The following is a 19,083-nucleotide window of genomic DNA, read 5'->3' as shown; positions in this document are numbered from 1 at the left end:
TAGTGATAACCATCAGTGGAGATGTGAGCTTGGTTGTTGCCCACACTAAGAACTTTAGTTTTTTCAAAGCTAATACTCATATTTGACTTGACGCAAGTTTTATGCAAAGCATCTAGAGACTGACAACAAGGAGATCTTACAATAACAGCTAAATCATCTGCATACTTCCTTCTGCAATCTCACTATGACGTTTTGCACGAGATCGATCATTTATGTATAGATCACCTTCAGTTTTGTATTTGATCTCAATTCCACCTGTATCAACCAAGGAGAGAGCTTTACGATTATCTTGTCCATGTAGATGGTAAATAAACTGGAGATAAGCAACAACCTTGCCTGACACTTGTGGTTACTCTAAATCTATCTGACTTTCCACCTTTAGTCCTCACGACACGTCGTGTATCACTATATGTGTCAATAATCAACTTGCAGACTTCTTCCTCAACACTGTATTCTTTCAACAGTGAAACGAGGGCATGTCTAGGTACTGAATCAAATGCTTTAGATAGGTCAACAAAACAAATATGTACACTTGAATCATGTTCTATGACCTTCTCAATGACCTGCCTCACTACCCAAAGTTGGTCAATGGTGCCTCTCCCAGGGTGAAAGCCACACTGCTGTTCCAAAAGACGAGGCTCTATTACTTGAGACGTTCTAGCGAAACATTTGTTAAGGAATATGCAGCAAAGAAGTACTCCTGTACTTGTCATAGATTATTTCTGTCTTCTTTTTGAACAGTGGTACTAAGATAGCATCTTTCCCCAGTCCTAGGTACTTTGCCAGAGTCCCAACAGACTGAATAACTTCAATTAACTAAGTAAGGAGTTCAGGTGGACCAACTTCTAGAAATTCAGCAGCAACGACATCATTATCTCCTGTTGCTTCATCATTTTTAGCTTCTTTGACAGCTGGTACAATTTCTTCATCAGTTAGAGACTCTTCATTTGTGATGCTGCAAGAGGATTGAAACTCAGAGTCTAGATTGGTAATGCGGTCCACATTCAATACTGATTCAAAATGTCTTTTCCAACGGTCCAGTTTTCCTTCTTCGGTAAGTGTTTTCTGACCTTGTTTATCCAAGGTAATGTCAACTGGATGATATTGATTCTATCAAATTTTTTTGATTTTTCTATAAAAGTCACCAGGTCTGTGATGTCTTAGATCTTTTATACTTTCTGCTTGCCTTTCTAACCAAGATTTTGTCGTGTTTTACTGCTGCTATAGCTTGCCGATGTAACTGCGTGTGTATTGGCCTTTCTATTCCATCTTGTACTAATCTTGAGCTCTTATCCATGTAAGGTACAAGTCACGTTTTTCAATTAGTTGCAAAGTACCCTTTGTAATCCAGTTATTTTTCTTGACTGAGGCAGAGGGAAGTTGCTCTGCTACAGCGTTACTTATCGCAGAATGAAAATCTTTACAACTCCCTTCCACATGCATCAGTAGTAAACATACATTTCTGGCAATATCAACAGACAGTGCTCTCTTGATAAGTCTTTAAGCATGTGGATCTTTCAAAGCATCATGATTTACTTTGGCTATTGGACTCTCTGTTTAGGATTTTTGAAGCTGCAATACTAATTTACTTGATACCAGCTTGTGATCTGAATCAGAATCAGGACCTATCATGATTCTTGTGTCATGGATCATTGTCCTCATAGACTGTCTAATGAGAATATACTCTTTCGAACTGGGCTTTGCGAGTGGATTTAGAGGATACCAAGAAGCTGTGTGAATACTTTTGTGCTGAAACAAAGTGTTGGTAATTATCAGATTGGGGCTTGAGCAAAGTCCAGAAGTCTAACACACACGCACACACGTGCACATGCACACGCAAGCATGTGCACACATGCACGCACGCACACACACACACACACACACACACACACACACACACACACACACACACACACACACACCATTCCATTCCATTCATCCGTCCATTTGCTGCTTGTGCTCCATGATTACCATGAGAGTACAGGAGATGCAGTCCAGAAAAACATCAAGTCTACACTCCTTGAGGTCTGTCTCGACAAAAATGCCGGTGATTATAGAGACCTTGTTGTTTGAAAGTCTGATGACAAAACTGACATGGAATCCTTGAGGCTGTAGAATGACAACATTGGTGACTAATCAAACCTGCCTTGTTAAATGCCTGAAATGAGCAGCCAGGGTGGTTACAGTGAAGAAGACTCACAGTTTTACGAGTCATTCTTGCCATCGTGGTTTGTCATCAGGTTCTTCTCTTTGTTTTTGCTTCCTTGTTGAAATGCCCTGCACTACATTTGATGACGGAGCACCAAGAGTACACTTTTCAGCTTTCTCCCTCCAGGATTCCAACAAGTTACCCTGTTTGAGGTCACCAGATACAACATCATTCCAATGATGCTTCTGTCCACAAACATTGTGCTTGCAACCAACAGGAGCAGGCACAAGAAGCTGCTTGGGTAAGAGATTATTGGACATCCTTGAGAGATGTTTAAGAAACGGAGACGATGTTGTAAGAGAATCGATGAGATTCTTTGCTGTTTAGACATCTTGCGTATCATAGTTTGACGCTTCTGCTCCTTGACTGAGATCCCCAATAATGCTGCTCAAGTACTGGAAATGAGACACCACTTCAATAGGCTCGTCTCCTGGCACAAGGTAGATTGGTACAGGAGTTGAATGTGTGAGCACTCAGATGGTAGAACTGCTAAGGTTTTCGTCTTTTTTGCAACTAATAGCAAGACCCAGTTTCTTACAACAGTTTGATAGAGAGTGCAGCATTGTGGTGAGGTCAAGCGAATTGTCAGAGAGATGAGCCATATTATCGGCATACTCCAGATCAGTCACCACAGATTCAAACCTCAAGCTCTTCCTATTCCCGACAAGATCAGCATCATGAAGGTAGGCAATGTCAAAGTAGAGATTGAATAAGGCATGTGCCAACACACAGCCTTGCCGGACACTGTTGGTGGCAGGGAACTTGTTCGATACCTTCCCATAAGCATAAGCCTTTACTACAGCACTGGAATTCTCGTGTAGGGCACAAATAGCCCAGCAACTTGGGAGGCAATTGATATGAATAATGAAGGATGTGCTAAAGGGCATTGCGGTTGACCAAATCATATGCCTTTTTAGATCAATAAAACAAACATAGATGGAATGGTGATATTGTCGTGCTCTCTCCATCAATAGCCGAAGAGAAAAAAGTTGGTCGGCACAGCCTCTACTGCGACGGAAACCACACTGGCTTTCACAGAGAAGTTGTTCTGCTCTGGGCTTGAGCCGATTTAGGATCGCTTTGACGAACACCTTACCAGGTATGCTTAAAAGGGCAATACCACGTAGTTGTCGCAGATGGTATGGCTTCCTTTCAGGCAGGGGCACAAGAAGTTGATTTTGACAGTCCACCAGAACTAATTCAGTCGCCCAAATGACATCCAATGTGCCCCAACACACACACACACACACACACACACACACACACACACACACACACACACACACACACACACACACACACACACACACACACACACACAAGTGCGCATGAGTGCTTTACCAGCGTCGTCTCCAATTTCTTGTGAAGTACAGGGCCTTGTAGCAAACCACATAAATGCAGCCCTCTTAATGTTTTGTGTATAAAGACTTTGTAGTTGTAATGAAAATTTAGCACTCACTTCAGTTAGCTATCCTTCGAATTGCTGTAGCTGTGGGTTTGATTGATGTCATACAGTGGCCTTGGACTTCTGTGCATGGCTCATTCAAATTCTCTTTGGTGTAGCTTAGGAAGAGTTTACTGTACAGTGAACCTTGGATTTGACTTGTGATTTGGAGTGATGACACTTCTTTGTTAAGTTCATGGTTTTGCATGTACTGCAGCAGAAAAGTTTTCTTCTTTCAATTGAATGATTTTGGATTTAACGAGTACATACTTTTAACCCTATTACCCTATTGAGGTATTTAAAACCACGTGATATATGATGTCAAGAGCCAGGAGTCAACACCCTGAAAATCTCTTAAATTATTTCGGTTTCTAATGGAGACCTTGGTGCAATTTGATTGAAGCACAGATTAATGCTTACAATCTGTGAAACCTGCACTTTCATATGATGTTATTGCCATTGTCTGAGGTTCTTATGTATAGCTAAATGTCGCAACACTCGGGTTGGCTTATGACATCGTAGGTAGATCTCTCCAGATTTGCTCATGTGACTTTGTGTACTTTGTAGCGCTGCCTTGACTTGTTCTAACCAACTGTAATATTTGTTGTTATTATTATTTGTTAATTAGAAACGTTTACAGAGCCATTTAGGACAGCCTTCACAATGACTAGAGAGAGGACAGCAACGTCACTTGCCAGCATCACATTTTAATAGATTTCTGCTATCTTTTTACACTGGAGCTTTTTGTTTATGATATTGTGGTGGTTTATGTAGTTAGGCATTGGTCACACATATCTTCATTTGTTAAGTTTCCCAGATATGAGTTTAGTTTGACTTTCTAGAATGCACTGTTGGTCTCAGATTGCATAAAACCTATACAGGATGTGTTTTGAGACTCTTGTGTATGCGCAAACATTAAGATTATGCTGTAATTTATTGCAGAATCTTTGCTGACTGCACATTCAATCTACTTCATTGTTCAATATTCATAAGTGAAGAGTTATGAAAAGCTAGATTTACACATCAGCTTGAGTAGTGGAAACATCAGGAACAAAGGAAAAGTACAATTTAAAACTGCATTTAGTGATTCAATATAAGGGTACCTCGGGCTTAACGACACGTCAGATTTAATGACACAGGTTTTGTGGGTATTGAAATGTTGTTAAATCTGAGGATTACTGTAGTAAAGGTGGATCTGTCAGTGAACACAGATAACATTTTAGAGTTTGTTTTCAATTGCTTGTAACCCTTTAACTGAAGACTTTTTTCAATGTTTGTCTTTTATGAATAACTTAATGCAGTCAAAATTTATCAAGTTTATATTGAATGTAGGTTTGAATTGCTTTTGATTGCAGGTAGCGTCTTAACTGGTACTGATAAAAGTTGTGTTGTACTGTAGGCACAAGATGAGTTGATAAAGAATGTTCTTGAACCATTGGGTGAGGATGATGCACCTATGTTTGCTGATAATGTGCAGTCCGCTGAAGTCCCTCAAAGTCTGTCACCTACTACTGAAGTAGGTCTGTCATCAGTCGATGGAGGGGCAAAGGGGGAAGGCAATTACTCAGACTTGCAAAGACCAGGATCAAAATCAGTGGGACATAAGTTAGGTAAGTTGGTACATCTGAGCTTTGCCGTGTAACAAGACTCAGGCCAGATTAATGAAACACAAATTGTTGGTTTGTTTCTACAGGCTGATTGATTGTAATATATATACTGAATGAGCTATCTTGTATATGAATACAAATCATCTGAGAGCTTGTTCACACCCAGACCTAATCATGATTACTTCTTTGTTTGTGCACTAAATTTGGCTATTTACACCGCTCCTAATCAGGATTAGTCTAATGCTATTCTAAAGCTACCCGACAACCGACATGGATAACTGACAGGTCAAGCTTGTCGCGTGGCTGATCAGCTGTGTAGGTGCACGTACATGTACATCCACGTGCATGTCAGTTGTTGAAACAAGTTTGAGAGTGACTTCAAGCACTTCTTCTCGTTGCACTTTACATTCATCTACATTCATTCTACATCAACGTTCAGTATACCTAATGTGGAAAAATGCCGTATAATATGAACAATAGTTGTGTTTGTAACAGTTCACTTATCCAACATTTCCACTTATCCAACAGGGGTTCGGTCCCAAGGGGGTCAGATAAGTGACATGCGACTGTAGTTTTTTGTATTTTATTTATTTTGTTGATGAGGCACGGTCAACTAGTTTCTCAAAGCTCTCGTTTTTTATTCAGTGTACACTTTAGTGCAAAGGGCTGTGCTTACTTCTTGTTTATGCTGTCAGAACCAGTTAAGTTAAGGAATGGATATTCAAGATTATTTGTCTAAGATAAGTTACACAATGTTTCCTTAAAAGTAAGAAAACAACAAATCCGACCAGTGTTGTTCGATATCCATCATAGTGAATCGCGATATTTATTCTGGCAAAATGTCGCGTTATATCACCATTTTGAAACTTGACATTATTATCTACTAAACTTGATACAACTCTACTTTCAGCCGTGACCATGTTATTACAACAACACACAGAAAAACACCAACTTCCACTCCTCATCTATGTAATGAACTGTGAAACTTAAGTAGGGTTGTATGGTCTCACTAGACCATCTGTCAGTAGTTGAACTGTAAACTAAGGGCTGGAATGGCTTGTTCAGAAAGAAATGACGAGTTGGCAACTTGTAGCATGAGTCAAATGCTTACAACATCCGTGTGAAGCCTGCCTTTCCAACAACTGTACTGGAAGCATATCCTTTGCAAGACAATGTTACTTCATTCGTCAGTGTCTTCCACCTCTTACTGTGCGGCTATATAGACTGGTAGCTGCAAACTTTTTGCCAGAGTGGGCTGAACCATGTCTGTTCTATTTTCCTGCTTTCTTGGTCCCACTTTCAGTCTTTGACTTTGTTGTAGTCCCATGGATGGTGCTTGTGAAGATGATTGAATAGATTGCTTGTTGAACCAGTCTTTGACGGCACTCATTTTCGACAAGTTTGGCATATTGCTGCCATTGTAGACTTTGATTTGTTATTGCCATCATCTTCAAGCCCAAAATACTTCCAAACAGCAGAGCTGATGTTTGGCTTTGCAAGTAGGTCAGACATACTCTGCTGAGGCCATGTTCCTTACACGTGGCCTGTGGATGACCACATGCATACGATATCAGAAGAATGAGCTTCGGTGTCCGGACCTTAATAAACCGTGCAACCGATATATATGATTATCACCTACAGCGAAGGCGATATAATCAGAAGATATTGTCAGCTGATGATATATCAAAATATCACACAACACGAGCCCGAACACCAGATCTTTACAATAGAGTTTATATAATATGTACAGTACATATAAAGCTGACAGCCATATGTTGCTCTGTTTTTGTATGAGATCAAACGACCAAATGACAACAATTCGGCATGAAAAATTTACTGTGCTCACAGAAGTAAAATAGAACGAACAGTAACATGGGATGGGAGACGTTCACATCTAAACGTCAGCTTGTGACAATGTCTTTGAGAAGGCATATTTGCATAAATATTTGATGATGTAACTGAGGTCATACCATATTCAGCACACTTTTGGATTAGGTTAATAAAAACGTAAGACAGAGTCTCTTCATTTTGTATGTAACTACATTTTTTAAGGCTCCAAAGTGCTTTCTCCAACTATGAGGCTACTTCCTGCTAGTTGTGTAAAAGCTGATATGAATCATTTGACGTTCTTTTTACACAAATGTACCAAATTAAAACCAGTCAAACTGTAGTGGTACAGAGATATGGAGAGACTTGACTGGTTGTCATATTAGTTCAGTTCTGTGTGAACGTACATCACCGGTGTTACTGCACCTGTAAACAATATTGTCAATAAGTTGTGAATAGATACACTAAGGTGTGCCTTCCCCCTTAATTAATTCGATCTTTAGTAGTTAATGTTTTATGTAACAGTGCATATGTTGTAGTAATCAAGAACAGCTTTGTAATAATGTATATTCAATGTTTACGTTTAAAGTTATTTGCAATGGACCAACAGTGACCACTTTCAGTTCATTTCCATATCAACAGTGTCTTTATGATTGCGTTCATCGAAACAGCTCACATGATATGGTTCTGCACAGAGACTTTGTAAAAAATATGTTCTTTACCATCCAGACTTACTAGTCTTTGAATTGGAGTGTTGCATGGTTGCATTGCACTTTATGTGAGTTATGCACTTGTAAATTGTAGTAGGCAGGTTAAGTTATCTTTGCGACATAATATTATCTCTTATGTAGGAGCAAGACTGAAGAAACTGATGGGGAAAAGTGCCAAAAAGGATCTTCAAGAAGAGCCAGTAGCAGATTCTTCTGCAACATTACAAGGAAATAGTAAAGGCGATGACAGTTCTGACTCTTATGAGCAGGTGGGAGGCTTATGTTTCTAGCAGCTTGCTTATTTTGTGATTTGATATAATGCACTTTAATGGGAATGTACATTTGCTTGTTGTACTTAAATTAGTGTTGTTTTTCTAACGAATGTGTTGCATATAGCCTCCTGAACGGGCAATTCAAGAAGAAGAGTGGTTTCATGACAAGATGGGTCGAAAAGAAGCAGAGGCTTTGTGTGCTAGAGATGGAGACTATCTTGTTCGTACAAGTGGGCAAAGAGGGTATGTGCTGACAACCAAGTGGCTTTTGCAACCAAAACATTTCATCATACAGACAGATGATGAGGTTGGTGGAAATTCTGAAGTTCTTATTTACAGTTTGTGTATGGATTGCTAGTTAAATGTCGGGCTTGGAGGGAGGTTGACAGTTTAATTTGTCCTCAACTGGCATCTTAAAGGAGCATTCCGGAGACATGCAATAGGTTGCTGGCTCCACCTTCGCTCGCTAATGGTAAATCCATACTAACCAAGGTGGGTATCCGGGCGCTATCTCAGAGCAAACCCGATAGATGTATGTTAAGAGGTTTCATGAACTTTGTTTGCCAAGTGAACTGTTTTTTTGCGTGCCATCAGGTCATGTGAGCCTTACTGACTTAATTATGTTCCTGGAAATGGTCTTTCTGTTGTTTCTATCACTCCAAGAATGGTGGAAACCATCATGCTACTTTCAGACTGTCTAGAGACTGACCTTTTCGTGCGATTTATTTCCATCCGCCAACATTCAAGAGAATAGACATTTTGTGAGATTCTTTGGTATTAAAAGCAATGGATGCTGTCATTGATCGTGTTCTTAACAGTTTACAAGGCACTCATCCCTACGCAGGAACATTTTCCTCAAACTCCCTCGATCACCGGACCTCGCTATTTCAGCTGCACACTACGCTGCACTAAAGCTGCGCAGTTCTCGGTAGTGTTCCTGTAAGATTCAAAATACAGATAATGCTGTATTGCGATAGTGGAGGTATTTGACAAGAAGCATTTTTGCACATGTTGATGTGTGCTTCCTAGTGACTTGTGCTAACGGTAAGTTAAGTGTTTCCTTCGTTCTTGTTATTAGAGGTCAGGATCATGACTTATGACATTTGCTCAGTTTATAGTATTGTTGTCAAAGTTTAGTGACACACACACACACACACACACACACACACACACACACACACACACACACACACACACACACACACACACACACACACACACACACACACACACACACACACACACAAAACTAAACTAAATGTTAAGAACTGCCAGATACTGGTCACACACCCAGCTAACTGTTAGGCTCCTTTGCGCTACGTAGGAGAACTCTGGGCCTGCGCTAGCGATCTCCTGGAGCTGTGCCATGTACTCACAGGAGCACCAGCTTGTGAAGCCAACTGAGGTGTGAGCACCCGAAGTCTCACCTAGACCCCAGTGGCTGATGTCATGTCATAGCCGATTGTCGCTTAGTCCCCCAGTCAAAGACCAGGTACTCGTTTATACTCTTGAGTCGAGAGAGGCAATTATGTGTGAGTTTCTTACCCAAGGAAATTATGCCATAGCTCGCCATTACTGTGACTTAGATGTGCAATTTTGCAACGGCCTGGATGTACACACTCTATTGGATACTCTCTAATCAACTAAGTTATATATAGCAGACACACACACACACACACACACACACACACACACACACACACACACACACACACACACACACACACACACACACACACACCATTCGGCGGCCTGATTCCCACAGGGTGTAGGCTTTGCAGAATGCAGAAACTAAGCAGACATGACAGTCATGAGCCGATGTCACCAGCAAGTTTAGTAATCTGGAGTCCCTGTACATAGTATCAACCCAGTGCTGTAGGGTGTCGTGTGTTTGACTTATTTTAAGTCTGCTGTGCAACAATTTTTTAGAATGGTTATTGGCGAATCTTTTATGCAGTCTTTGACTTTATTCAGTGTCTGTTGGGTCTTCTGTAGCAGCAATGATATTGTCTTTATGTGTGACCTTCTGTCTTTTGAAACTTCAACAATTGTTCCAGTACATCTCAGGCGAAAGGTGGTGAGCCATCTGATGTTTTCACAAGTCACTGGCCAAGGGTGTGTTTAATTGACCTCTTCCAGAAGAGTCTGCAAGACTTTGAAAGGCAGTTGGAAGAGACTGGGAGATTGGAGTGAATTAAATGCCTTTTCATCACTGGAAGAGCCATACCACCTGCGCATTCGTGTCTGAAACTTTTAGACAGGAGCTGGAAGAAGTAGAAGAGGCTGGAAGAGTCTTCCAGGAGCAATCAGTGTGATCAATTGAATGCATCTGAAAGATAACCTTGTTTCTTCCTGTTCTGGAGGAGGTCAATCAAACGCATCCCAGATTATTGTCTTGTTATCAGATGTAAATAGTTAACGGTGTTGGCTCACGAGTTCACGTTCACGCACAGACACGCTAACTTGAAATCGTGCCTTTATCCACACATTTACTATTTTACCAGTTTGAAATAGCTTGCTGTTGAACAACAAAGTGATTTCTCGATCTTTTTCTTGTTGCACGCGATCCGAAAATGGGTCTGGAACATTGAGGCTAGTAGCTATCATGCACGATAGATGCAAGAACTTTGTTGTCGGTGGTGTCCGGCGCCTCTCCATATACTATCACAATTGCTCTTGTTTGCATCCATTTCCGGGTCATGTGCAACAAGAAAACAATCGAGAAAGCACTTTATCAGTCAACAGCAAGCTATTCAAGATGGTAAATGGTAAATGTGTGGATATAGAACCTAACACACTTGTTGTTAGCTTTCTCGAAATGTCAAGTATGAGGAGCGAAACTAGGAATAAAGACTGTATGTCATAGAACATGATACCATAAGATGTTTGCGTGCTCTGCTTTGTTGTGACAAAACTTGACATCGTGGCATGTTTCAAGTTTACGTGGGTGTGTCTGCACGTACGAGGTGAATCGTGAGCGGGCACCTTTAACTTCTTCCTGTACTTTATATTCTCCACAACAGCTGAAGGAGGGCATGTCTAGGAATTGAATTGAAAACATATGACAGGTCAACAAAGCAGACGTATACACCAGAGTTATGCTCAACGGTCTTTCCACAATTTGTCTCACTAATTGAATCTGGTCAATAGTATCTCTTCTGGGCAAATCGCACATTGCTGTTTCCATTAGTTGGATATCTGAATTACTCTTTCTTGTGTTGTAGTATGCTAAAAATATGGTAGTGTTGCTTGTTTGAATTGCTGTTTTGTTTGGCAGCAGTCAAATATTGCTTCTGTTTGTCTTGTGTGTGAAAGCATACATGAATGTGCTTTAATGCAAGTTTGTCTTTTTTCTTGTTGGTAGGGATGTTTTCTGTTTGAAGATAAGGCATTTGTGACTGTAGCTGAGCTGCTGACACATCATGTTAAAACAGGGACAGCCGTTACAAAGAAGAGTGGTGTAGTTATCAAGAAAGCTATTTTAAGAAAACTACAAGCAGGCTCAAAAGGTACAGACTGGTTACAACACAACGTTTATAGTGGCTGTTTTGACTCAATGATTTTGATGAATTATTGATGACTCAATGATTTTAATGAATTATTACATAAAGGGGTTTTCTTTTGTGTGTTAGTCTAAAAGTTTGAGGTACACATGCTTAAAAATTTATGCACAGTTACTGTTTTTCATCTGCTTGGGAAGGTGTGGCCAAAGGCGTGAAGGAACAGATTTTACCTGTACAGTCGTGTTTATGCCTTTGAAGTATCAAAACTTGGTATGATATTTGTATCTTACCTGTGCTAGTATTACCCTAAGATTCGAGCACGTCTTTATTCCCTAGTTTGACCGTCTTAACAGTTTTACACTTTAGAGCTTTTCTTGGTGTTAATTGGCAGTCATCTGTATGGCACTTGTGTAACTGCAAATTTCGCATGCTTAGCTTCCTTAGCTGGGGATTTTAGCAAGGACTTACTTGATACTTTTGTCTTGATCTTAATCAACCACTGGGTGCAGTCATGCAGGCATGAATAAGGTTATCTGTTTTGAAATTGCACGTCTTAGTAAGGCATCAGTGCAATCGTGTGAGTGTAAGAGACAAGAGTACCTCTTTTCTGTATTTATGTGTACACAATATCACATTAAAACAGAACATACCAAAGTTTCAGTATTTTTGGGAAAAACGTTTATTGGTAGTGAAATATGTGCATGACATTTTGCACAAGGAGTCTGTCTTTTAGTGGTGAAATGAAGGCAAGTGTTTGCATTAGGGTTAGCGTGTCTGGCATACAACATAGTCTAGCTTGATGTGTTGAATTAGTCACCTTTTGTTTGAGTACAGCAGATCCGTATTCCAGGGGAGCTGTACTTAATTAATTAAGGAAGTACAAAGTAGAGACATCAGAGGACTTAGCAGTGGTATCTTTGAGAAAAAAGGCTGCTTGTCATCTTGCAGTTCAGCAAGCTATGGGAAAGTAATGAACTACTTCACGGATTCAGCTGGTAACTATGATTACAACAGCTATGTGATTGCCCACAGATGATTTCTTGTGCATATGCATATGCTGTCATTTATCAAGTCACTCTGTTTCAAGAGTACAGAGACCAAATTGTTTTCTTTTCTGTTCATCGTTACAAGCGTACCTTCATCTGTAGCAGCGTTTGTGCACTGTGGGTAAAAAAAGATGTGGACAGTAGTATGGCTGATATTCTAGTTGTACTGATATTAATTGAATTTGTGTAGATAAAGGTGTGTTGCATAAATTTTGATTTATTCTATTAAACGTTGGTTATACAGTAGTAGGAACAGGCTATTCTAGGTCTAGTAAACAAGTTACACTGTTGTGAGTGATATTGGTCTAATGTTGGTGGCTAGCCTCGAATTTCCAGACCAGAGAGCGCGTGAAGCGCGCTAACTCTAGTCTGGACCAAGTCCATACTAAAATGATTTTGGAAGTATTTATCAATAGCTATGCTAAATGGTGTGTAACAGCTAAATGGTGTCTACCCCGTAGGATCGTTGTACCTAGATCAACATATCATTCGTAAATGCCATGAGATCTCACCAACAAAGAAGAGACGTCTGCTGTGTTTGCGGCGATATCTTGGTAGACGGCATGAAACGAGGACTCTTTGATTCTTCGGCAGACCACTATCTAGTCTAACTGCTCGACTAGCGAGACTACCGCTCGACCAGTTGTCAAAGGTGATGGTCTGGCGACGCTGCGGTGCATGTTCTGTCACCACAAGCTTGAAAATATGGAAGAGATAAAGCTGAAACTAAAACTAAGATGTGTGTGTGCAGAGTCTAATCATTGTTCTGGCATGCAGAGTTTAGTCATTGTTCTGGTGTGCACTTAGCCGCCCATGAGGACTTCACACACGCGCAATCAGTGCTAGTGCACTTAGCATAACCAATTATTGCTAAGCCAATCAGAATTTACAACCGAGATTGGGGTTGTAGAAGCTGATTGGCTTAAGGCCTGTCCACACTGGCAACTGGATCGCGATCCGATCGCGATCCAACCGCAACGCTGTCCACACTTGCAACTCGATCGCGATCCGTCCGATCCACATCGCGAGGTGGATTCGATCGCGATCGGTTGAATCCAATTAGAAATAGTGGGCGTTACCTTCATGTACGCTACGCGTGTAGTCGGAACATCTAACACTCCTCACTCGTCTTTGTTCTCGCTCACCTTACGTTGCTGTATCAACGCTTTCTACAAGCAAAGAAACCACACATACACATCGGTCATCAGTCACGTGATAGCGAAATGAGGCGGAGGTATCGTTTTCAAAGTGCAGTGTGGACGCTCGCTATCCCAATCGGATCCCGATCCGATCGGGATCGGATCGCGATCCATTCTGGTCTAGTGTGGACAGGCCTTTAGAAGGGCTATTTCCGAAATCATTTTGGTATCGACTTGGTCCAGACTAGAGTTCCCCCCCCCCCCGCTTGGCGCGCTCTCTGGTCTGGAAGTAGGCTAGTTGGTGGCGTGCTTATGGGCATCAACTATAAGGTGTAAATGTTTTTCTAGTTTATTTGTGTCAGAGAATATGTACAGCTTCATATGGAATCTTGGCTATTATTACTTCCTCAATGTAGGCATAGACATCCTATCCTTGTTTCTAGCCATACTGTAGTATGCTAGTTAGTTACCAGACTGCGACATGTGGTGTTTAGGTATACGCAGGAACATGTTGCAGGGCATAATTTATCCGGTATGGCATCGCAGTTTGCGAATCAATTTTTGTGTGTTGGGAAACAAAGTCAGCTACATGTCACACAAACTGGGATGCGGAATCAGAATGTCCATCCAAGTACAGTAGGAGTCTAACTACAGACCTCATAATGGTGCACCCTTGCATAGCAAAGTGGTGAGAAGATACTATATATAATATACTATTATATCTTTATTCAATTATGAACCATCTGTACTTGAGTGGTCATGCTGTGCAATACATGAAACTAAAGCACATTAGCAAACATCTGCTGAAACTATCACCTCATTAGCAGGGGATGGCAACTGAAACTTGAAACAAGATAGCTATTGAGACTTCCATTGTTACTATGTAACAAGGTAAAAAGGAACAAAAGTAAGTAACAGTGTAGTCAATGTACTTGCACTTTTACAGGGTAGTTAATGTAGAAGGTCACTACCTACTAAAATAACAAACAATCGTGCAATGTGTAGTTGCATGGGACCTTTCCAATGTAAAGGTCAACACAAACAGAACTGTCACAAAAACACAGGAAAAGTGGCAATTCAACCCTCTAGCTACATTGTCATGTCATTTGCAAGGTCATTCCGCTGACTTGCCTTTCACCATTGCTAACTTAGACTCGGTTCATCTTATCCTTGAAATTTGAAGACTGACAACCCTGAAGTGCCATCAGAGCTGTCGCAGTTTACTGCAGCTGCAGAGAAAGATGACCAGCTGCATTTTCAAAACGTAAAGCTGTCAGGCGTACAGCCAAACGTACCTAGTGCATTTATGATGTCGAGATCACTTTACGCCGAAGCTATTGGGAAATGCATTCACAATCGTTTTGATGATTTACAACAGGGATTTTTTAAAGCAGTTTGTCTCCTTGACACTAATCTGTGGTCGACTGACCGAGATGATCTTGCAGCCTTTGGTGTAGCTGATGTGTCTCTTGCTGTAGAGCACTTCCATCGTCTCTTGCTGTAGAGCACTTCCATCATCTCTTGCTGTAGAGCACTTCCATCGTCTCTTGCTGTAGAGCACTTCCATCGTCTTCTACTAAAGAACAACGTATTGCTGGATGGGGTAATGACAGACTGGACCTTCTTCAAGATGTACTGGATCGATAACTTGCGACACCATCCAAAAAATACTGTATGGTCACTGCTTCTGTCCCAGTACAAAGAGAAATTTCCAAACTTTGTGCAATTGGTGTGCATACTGCTGGTGTTTCCAGTCAGCAATGCCATAGTGGAGCGTGGTTTCAGTGCTATGAGGAGGATAAAGAGTGACTGGCAGTCAAGTCTTAGTAAAGATACCTTAGATCACTTGATGAGGATTAGTGTTGATGGTCCGCCATTGGCACAGTTTGACCCTACACTTGCAGTCCAACGGTTTTTCAGCACTCCAAGGAGGCCACACGTTCAGCCATATGGTTAAAAAACCCAAAAGTTAATGAATAGCATATTTTGTTTCTAAAATTTGCATGGGCAGGGTGCCACTTGCTACTATTCAAGTAACTTTGTTTCCATTTAGCTAAAGGGAATTGTGTTATAATAACAAATTTAATAATATCATTACTATTCACAGTTTGGCACTGACTATGAACTTGCGCCTGTAGACTAGAAAAGCATGAACTGCCTGGGTATTTAATTAATTAAATAATTGCTTTGTTTTGCAAACATATGGTTGGGATGCAATTTTGCATTACTGCTACTCAGTTTGCAATTTGTGTAGCAATACCGCTACGCAAAAAAAAGAAAAAGTAAATTATGCCCTGTGTTGGGTATTAGCTGATTACATGATATCAATAATATAGTGTTTGTTTTTAGATTGTATTGGTATGTTGTATGATCTGATAAGAAATGTTGTTGTAGGATTGTCACATGACAGCATTGTTATGGGGGCTCGTCTAGGCAAGGGAAACTTTGGAGATGTTTATAGAGCCAAAATGAAGCATAGCAATCAAGATGTTGCCGTTAAGACCTGTCGCTCAGAAAACTTTGGGGATGCTGAAAAGTTTTTGAAAGAAGCTCAAATACTTGCTCAGTACGACCATCCCAATATTGTCAAACTTATTGGAATATGCTCTGAAAAGGAGCCAATTTACATTGTCATGGAACTGATGTTGGGAGGAGATTTTCTTTCTTTTCTGAGGAAGAAAGGAAATGGCTGCTCTCCAAAGCAGCTGACGGAGTTTGGAAGACAGGCAGCTGCAGGTAGACATTAACTTAATTGATTATCATTTATGCATACAATTATTTAAGTCTTGTGTTGCAGTTTATGTCTCTGTGCACTGTTTGTATGCATTGTCTTTAATTTAGAAAGTTTCTGTAGTTATTTCTGTGGTACTAGAAGTGAATTATCACCTTCCTGATTACACACATGTTATGGGTGTTGTTGTATTCAGTTTTGACATTGTTCGTTGATACTTCATGGGCAATCACAAGTTTTATGGTTACTGTCAGTTGTGTGGTAGGAACAGGTGCATGTAATAGTTATTTGGTTAGCATTTGAATTATCAGATATTTTAATTTCAATGTACTGTTGTACTTTGCAAATTATGGGTAGTATTTCAGGTGTTTAAGAATATTTAACGTGCAGAAATTGTTAAATGCAATGCGATGTCTCTAGAGTGGCACAAAGAACAGCTGACGTGAGCCCTGCTCTACTGCTGCTGTCTTATAAGGGAGAAAACTGATGACTGAATGTGGATTATGTTAGGGATTTCTCGTTTACGTAATAGACAAAGTTGAGGAGGCTCTTTTGTCGCTCTGTAGTTTGTAATGGTGTATTGACAACGCACGCACAATCTGAACTTGGAAAAACATGGTACAAGACTAGTAGTCCTTGGATCAACGCATCAGAACATTCACTTTCCCTAACTGCTAAAAGGATGTTCTGGATATTAGATTCTGTAAATGAAACCACCAATCTGTTTTGTTCTATAATATTGTTTGTACAGCCGTCTGATTGTCACCTTCAGGTTTCAACGCCTTAGCAGGAACACCACAAGTAGCTCATAAACTTACTACTTGTGTCTGGAATACCCGTCATGCATGTAGAGATTAGAACAGTTTGGGAAATTACACTTTGGGAATAATGGAATACAGTATAAGTGAGTGTTGTTCACGCAAGTTTTTATGTGCTGATGAATCAGGTAATGTGCTAGTTCGATGTCTAGTCATTGTGTGGCATAGGTCATGTTTTACGTACTGTAGTGATCAGCAGGATTGTGAAATTAAATTTTGGTAAGCAGAGTTGCCCGTTTCACTTTGCAGTGCTATAGTGAACATTTTTATATGATTGAGCCAATGCCAAATTGATTTGACAGAGTAAATTTGAAATATTTGAAATGGCAAATAATGGTATTTGTCATCTCATTACATGTGCTTTGTAAAATGAATTGGGTTTGAGAAATATATCTACTGTGACTGGAATGTGTTTTGGTTAAGACGTTGATCTGTTATATGTACTAAATCGATTTTGTGGTGATATAGGAATGGAATATTTGGAGGGCAAGAATTGTATTCATCGAGATTTGGCAGCACGCAATTGTTTGATAGGTGATGATAACATTGTCCTGAAGATATCAGACTTTGGAATGAGTCGTGAAGAGGATGATGGAATTTATACGGTATCATCAGGAATGAAGCAAATTCCGATTAAGTGGACTGCACCTGAGGTGACATCTTTAGTTTCTGGGAACTTCTTGTAGTGACCTTTTATTCTGTTTTATAGGCCTTAAACTATGGCACGTATACATCATTCTGTGATGTTTGGAGTTTTGGTGTTCTCCTTTGGGAGTCTTTTTCTTGTGGCTCTCCTCCATACCCGGGAATTAACAATAGGGAGTGTCGTGAACGTGTCGAACTTGGCTACCGCATGCCAGCGCCTGAAGGAACACCGACGGAAGTTTATGAAGTAATGCTTAAGTGTTGGGAGTATGAGGCGGAGAGCAGACCAAATTTTGCTGCTGTTCACAAAATGCTGAGAGTTATTGTTACAACAATGAAATGACAGGTTTGTAATTGTAATAACTGTGCTGTACTTTTTGGTTTCAATGCCCCGCGACTGCAGTAGAATTGAAGGTTATGCTGCTTAATCGGTCGGTTTTTGGTACTCTTAGTATTCAGATATCATGAAAGACACCGCGTTTAGATTAACTACGTGTAGAGTGCACTCAATCAAATAGACGAGATATGTTTGTCGAGGATATTTGTAAGTGTCTGTATCATACCTCTGGTGCAGGAAGCAGGGGGACTGGGGATGAAGGCCCCTCGCTCAGTGAAGCAAGTTTGTCTACCACAGAACTTTATAGTGTGGTCTGGAGAAGCGAGGCTGCGGGTGTCCGGAGTCTACAGATATATATATATATATATATATATATATATATATATATATATATATATATATATATATCTGTAGTGGGCTATCATTAGTAAAGCTTTTAGGACTTTCCAGAAAATTCTGTTAACCCATGGCGTTCACAGCGAGTCTCCTGCTCGCAGCTTCCTACGACACTGCATACCTGTATGGTAGATTAGAGTTTGCATTCGCACGCGACTCATCTCCCTCTGTGCATCATACGTATGCTTTCGTACATGTATGCTAAACCAAAGGATAATTACGCTTGTTAGACAGATATTAATTAAATCATGACGAAAATTTGCATAGTGTTGTACGGAAAGACTACTGCTATATCAAATGTAGGTATGCATGTTTGCTGAGACGTCGCTGAAAACAATCTACAGTGGCGCAGGCTCAAGCCAGTCTTGGAACTCGGGGATTGTTGGTGAAGTGAGAAAT

The 19,083-nt window shown here is 40.4% G+C and overlaps 1 protein-coding gene across 1 annotated transcript in view; it reads left to right on the top strand.

Moving 5' to 3' along the window:
- LOC134187760 (tyrosine-protein kinase Fer-like) overlaps window positions 1-18,490 on the top strand; it is a 33,648-nt gene extending 15,158 nt beyond the window's left edge. Inside the window, exons 9-15 of the mRNA XM_062655910.1 lie at window positions 5,053-5,263; window positions 7,939-8,066; window positions 8,194-8,376; window positions 11,434-11,578; window positions 16,152-16,493; window positions 17,775-17,959; window positions 18,016-18,490. Coding sequence (XP_062511894.1) covers window positions 5,053-5,263; window positions 7,939-8,066; window positions 8,194-8,376; window positions 11,434-11,578; window positions 16,152-16,493; window positions 17,775-17,959; window positions 18,016-18,294 — 1,473 coding nt within the window. The 3' untranslated portion in view covers window positions 18,295-18,490. The remainder of the gene's footprint in view (window positions 1-5,052; window positions 5,264-7,938; window positions 8,067-8,193; window positions 8,377-11,433; window positions 11,579-16,151; window positions 16,494-17,774; window positions 17,960-18,015) is intronic.
- Window positions 18,491-19,083: the final 593 nt, after the last annotated feature.

This window comes from Corticium candelabrum, chromosome 12, assembly GCF_963422355.1.
Source record: "Corticium candelabrum chromosome 12, ooCorCand1.1, whole genome shotgun sequence".
Taxonomy (NCBI): Eukaryota; Metazoa; Porifera; class Homoscleromorpha; order Homosclerophorida; family Plakinidae; genus Corticium; species Corticium candelabrum.
This window is presented reverse-complemented; position numbering and strand designations above follow the sequence as displayed.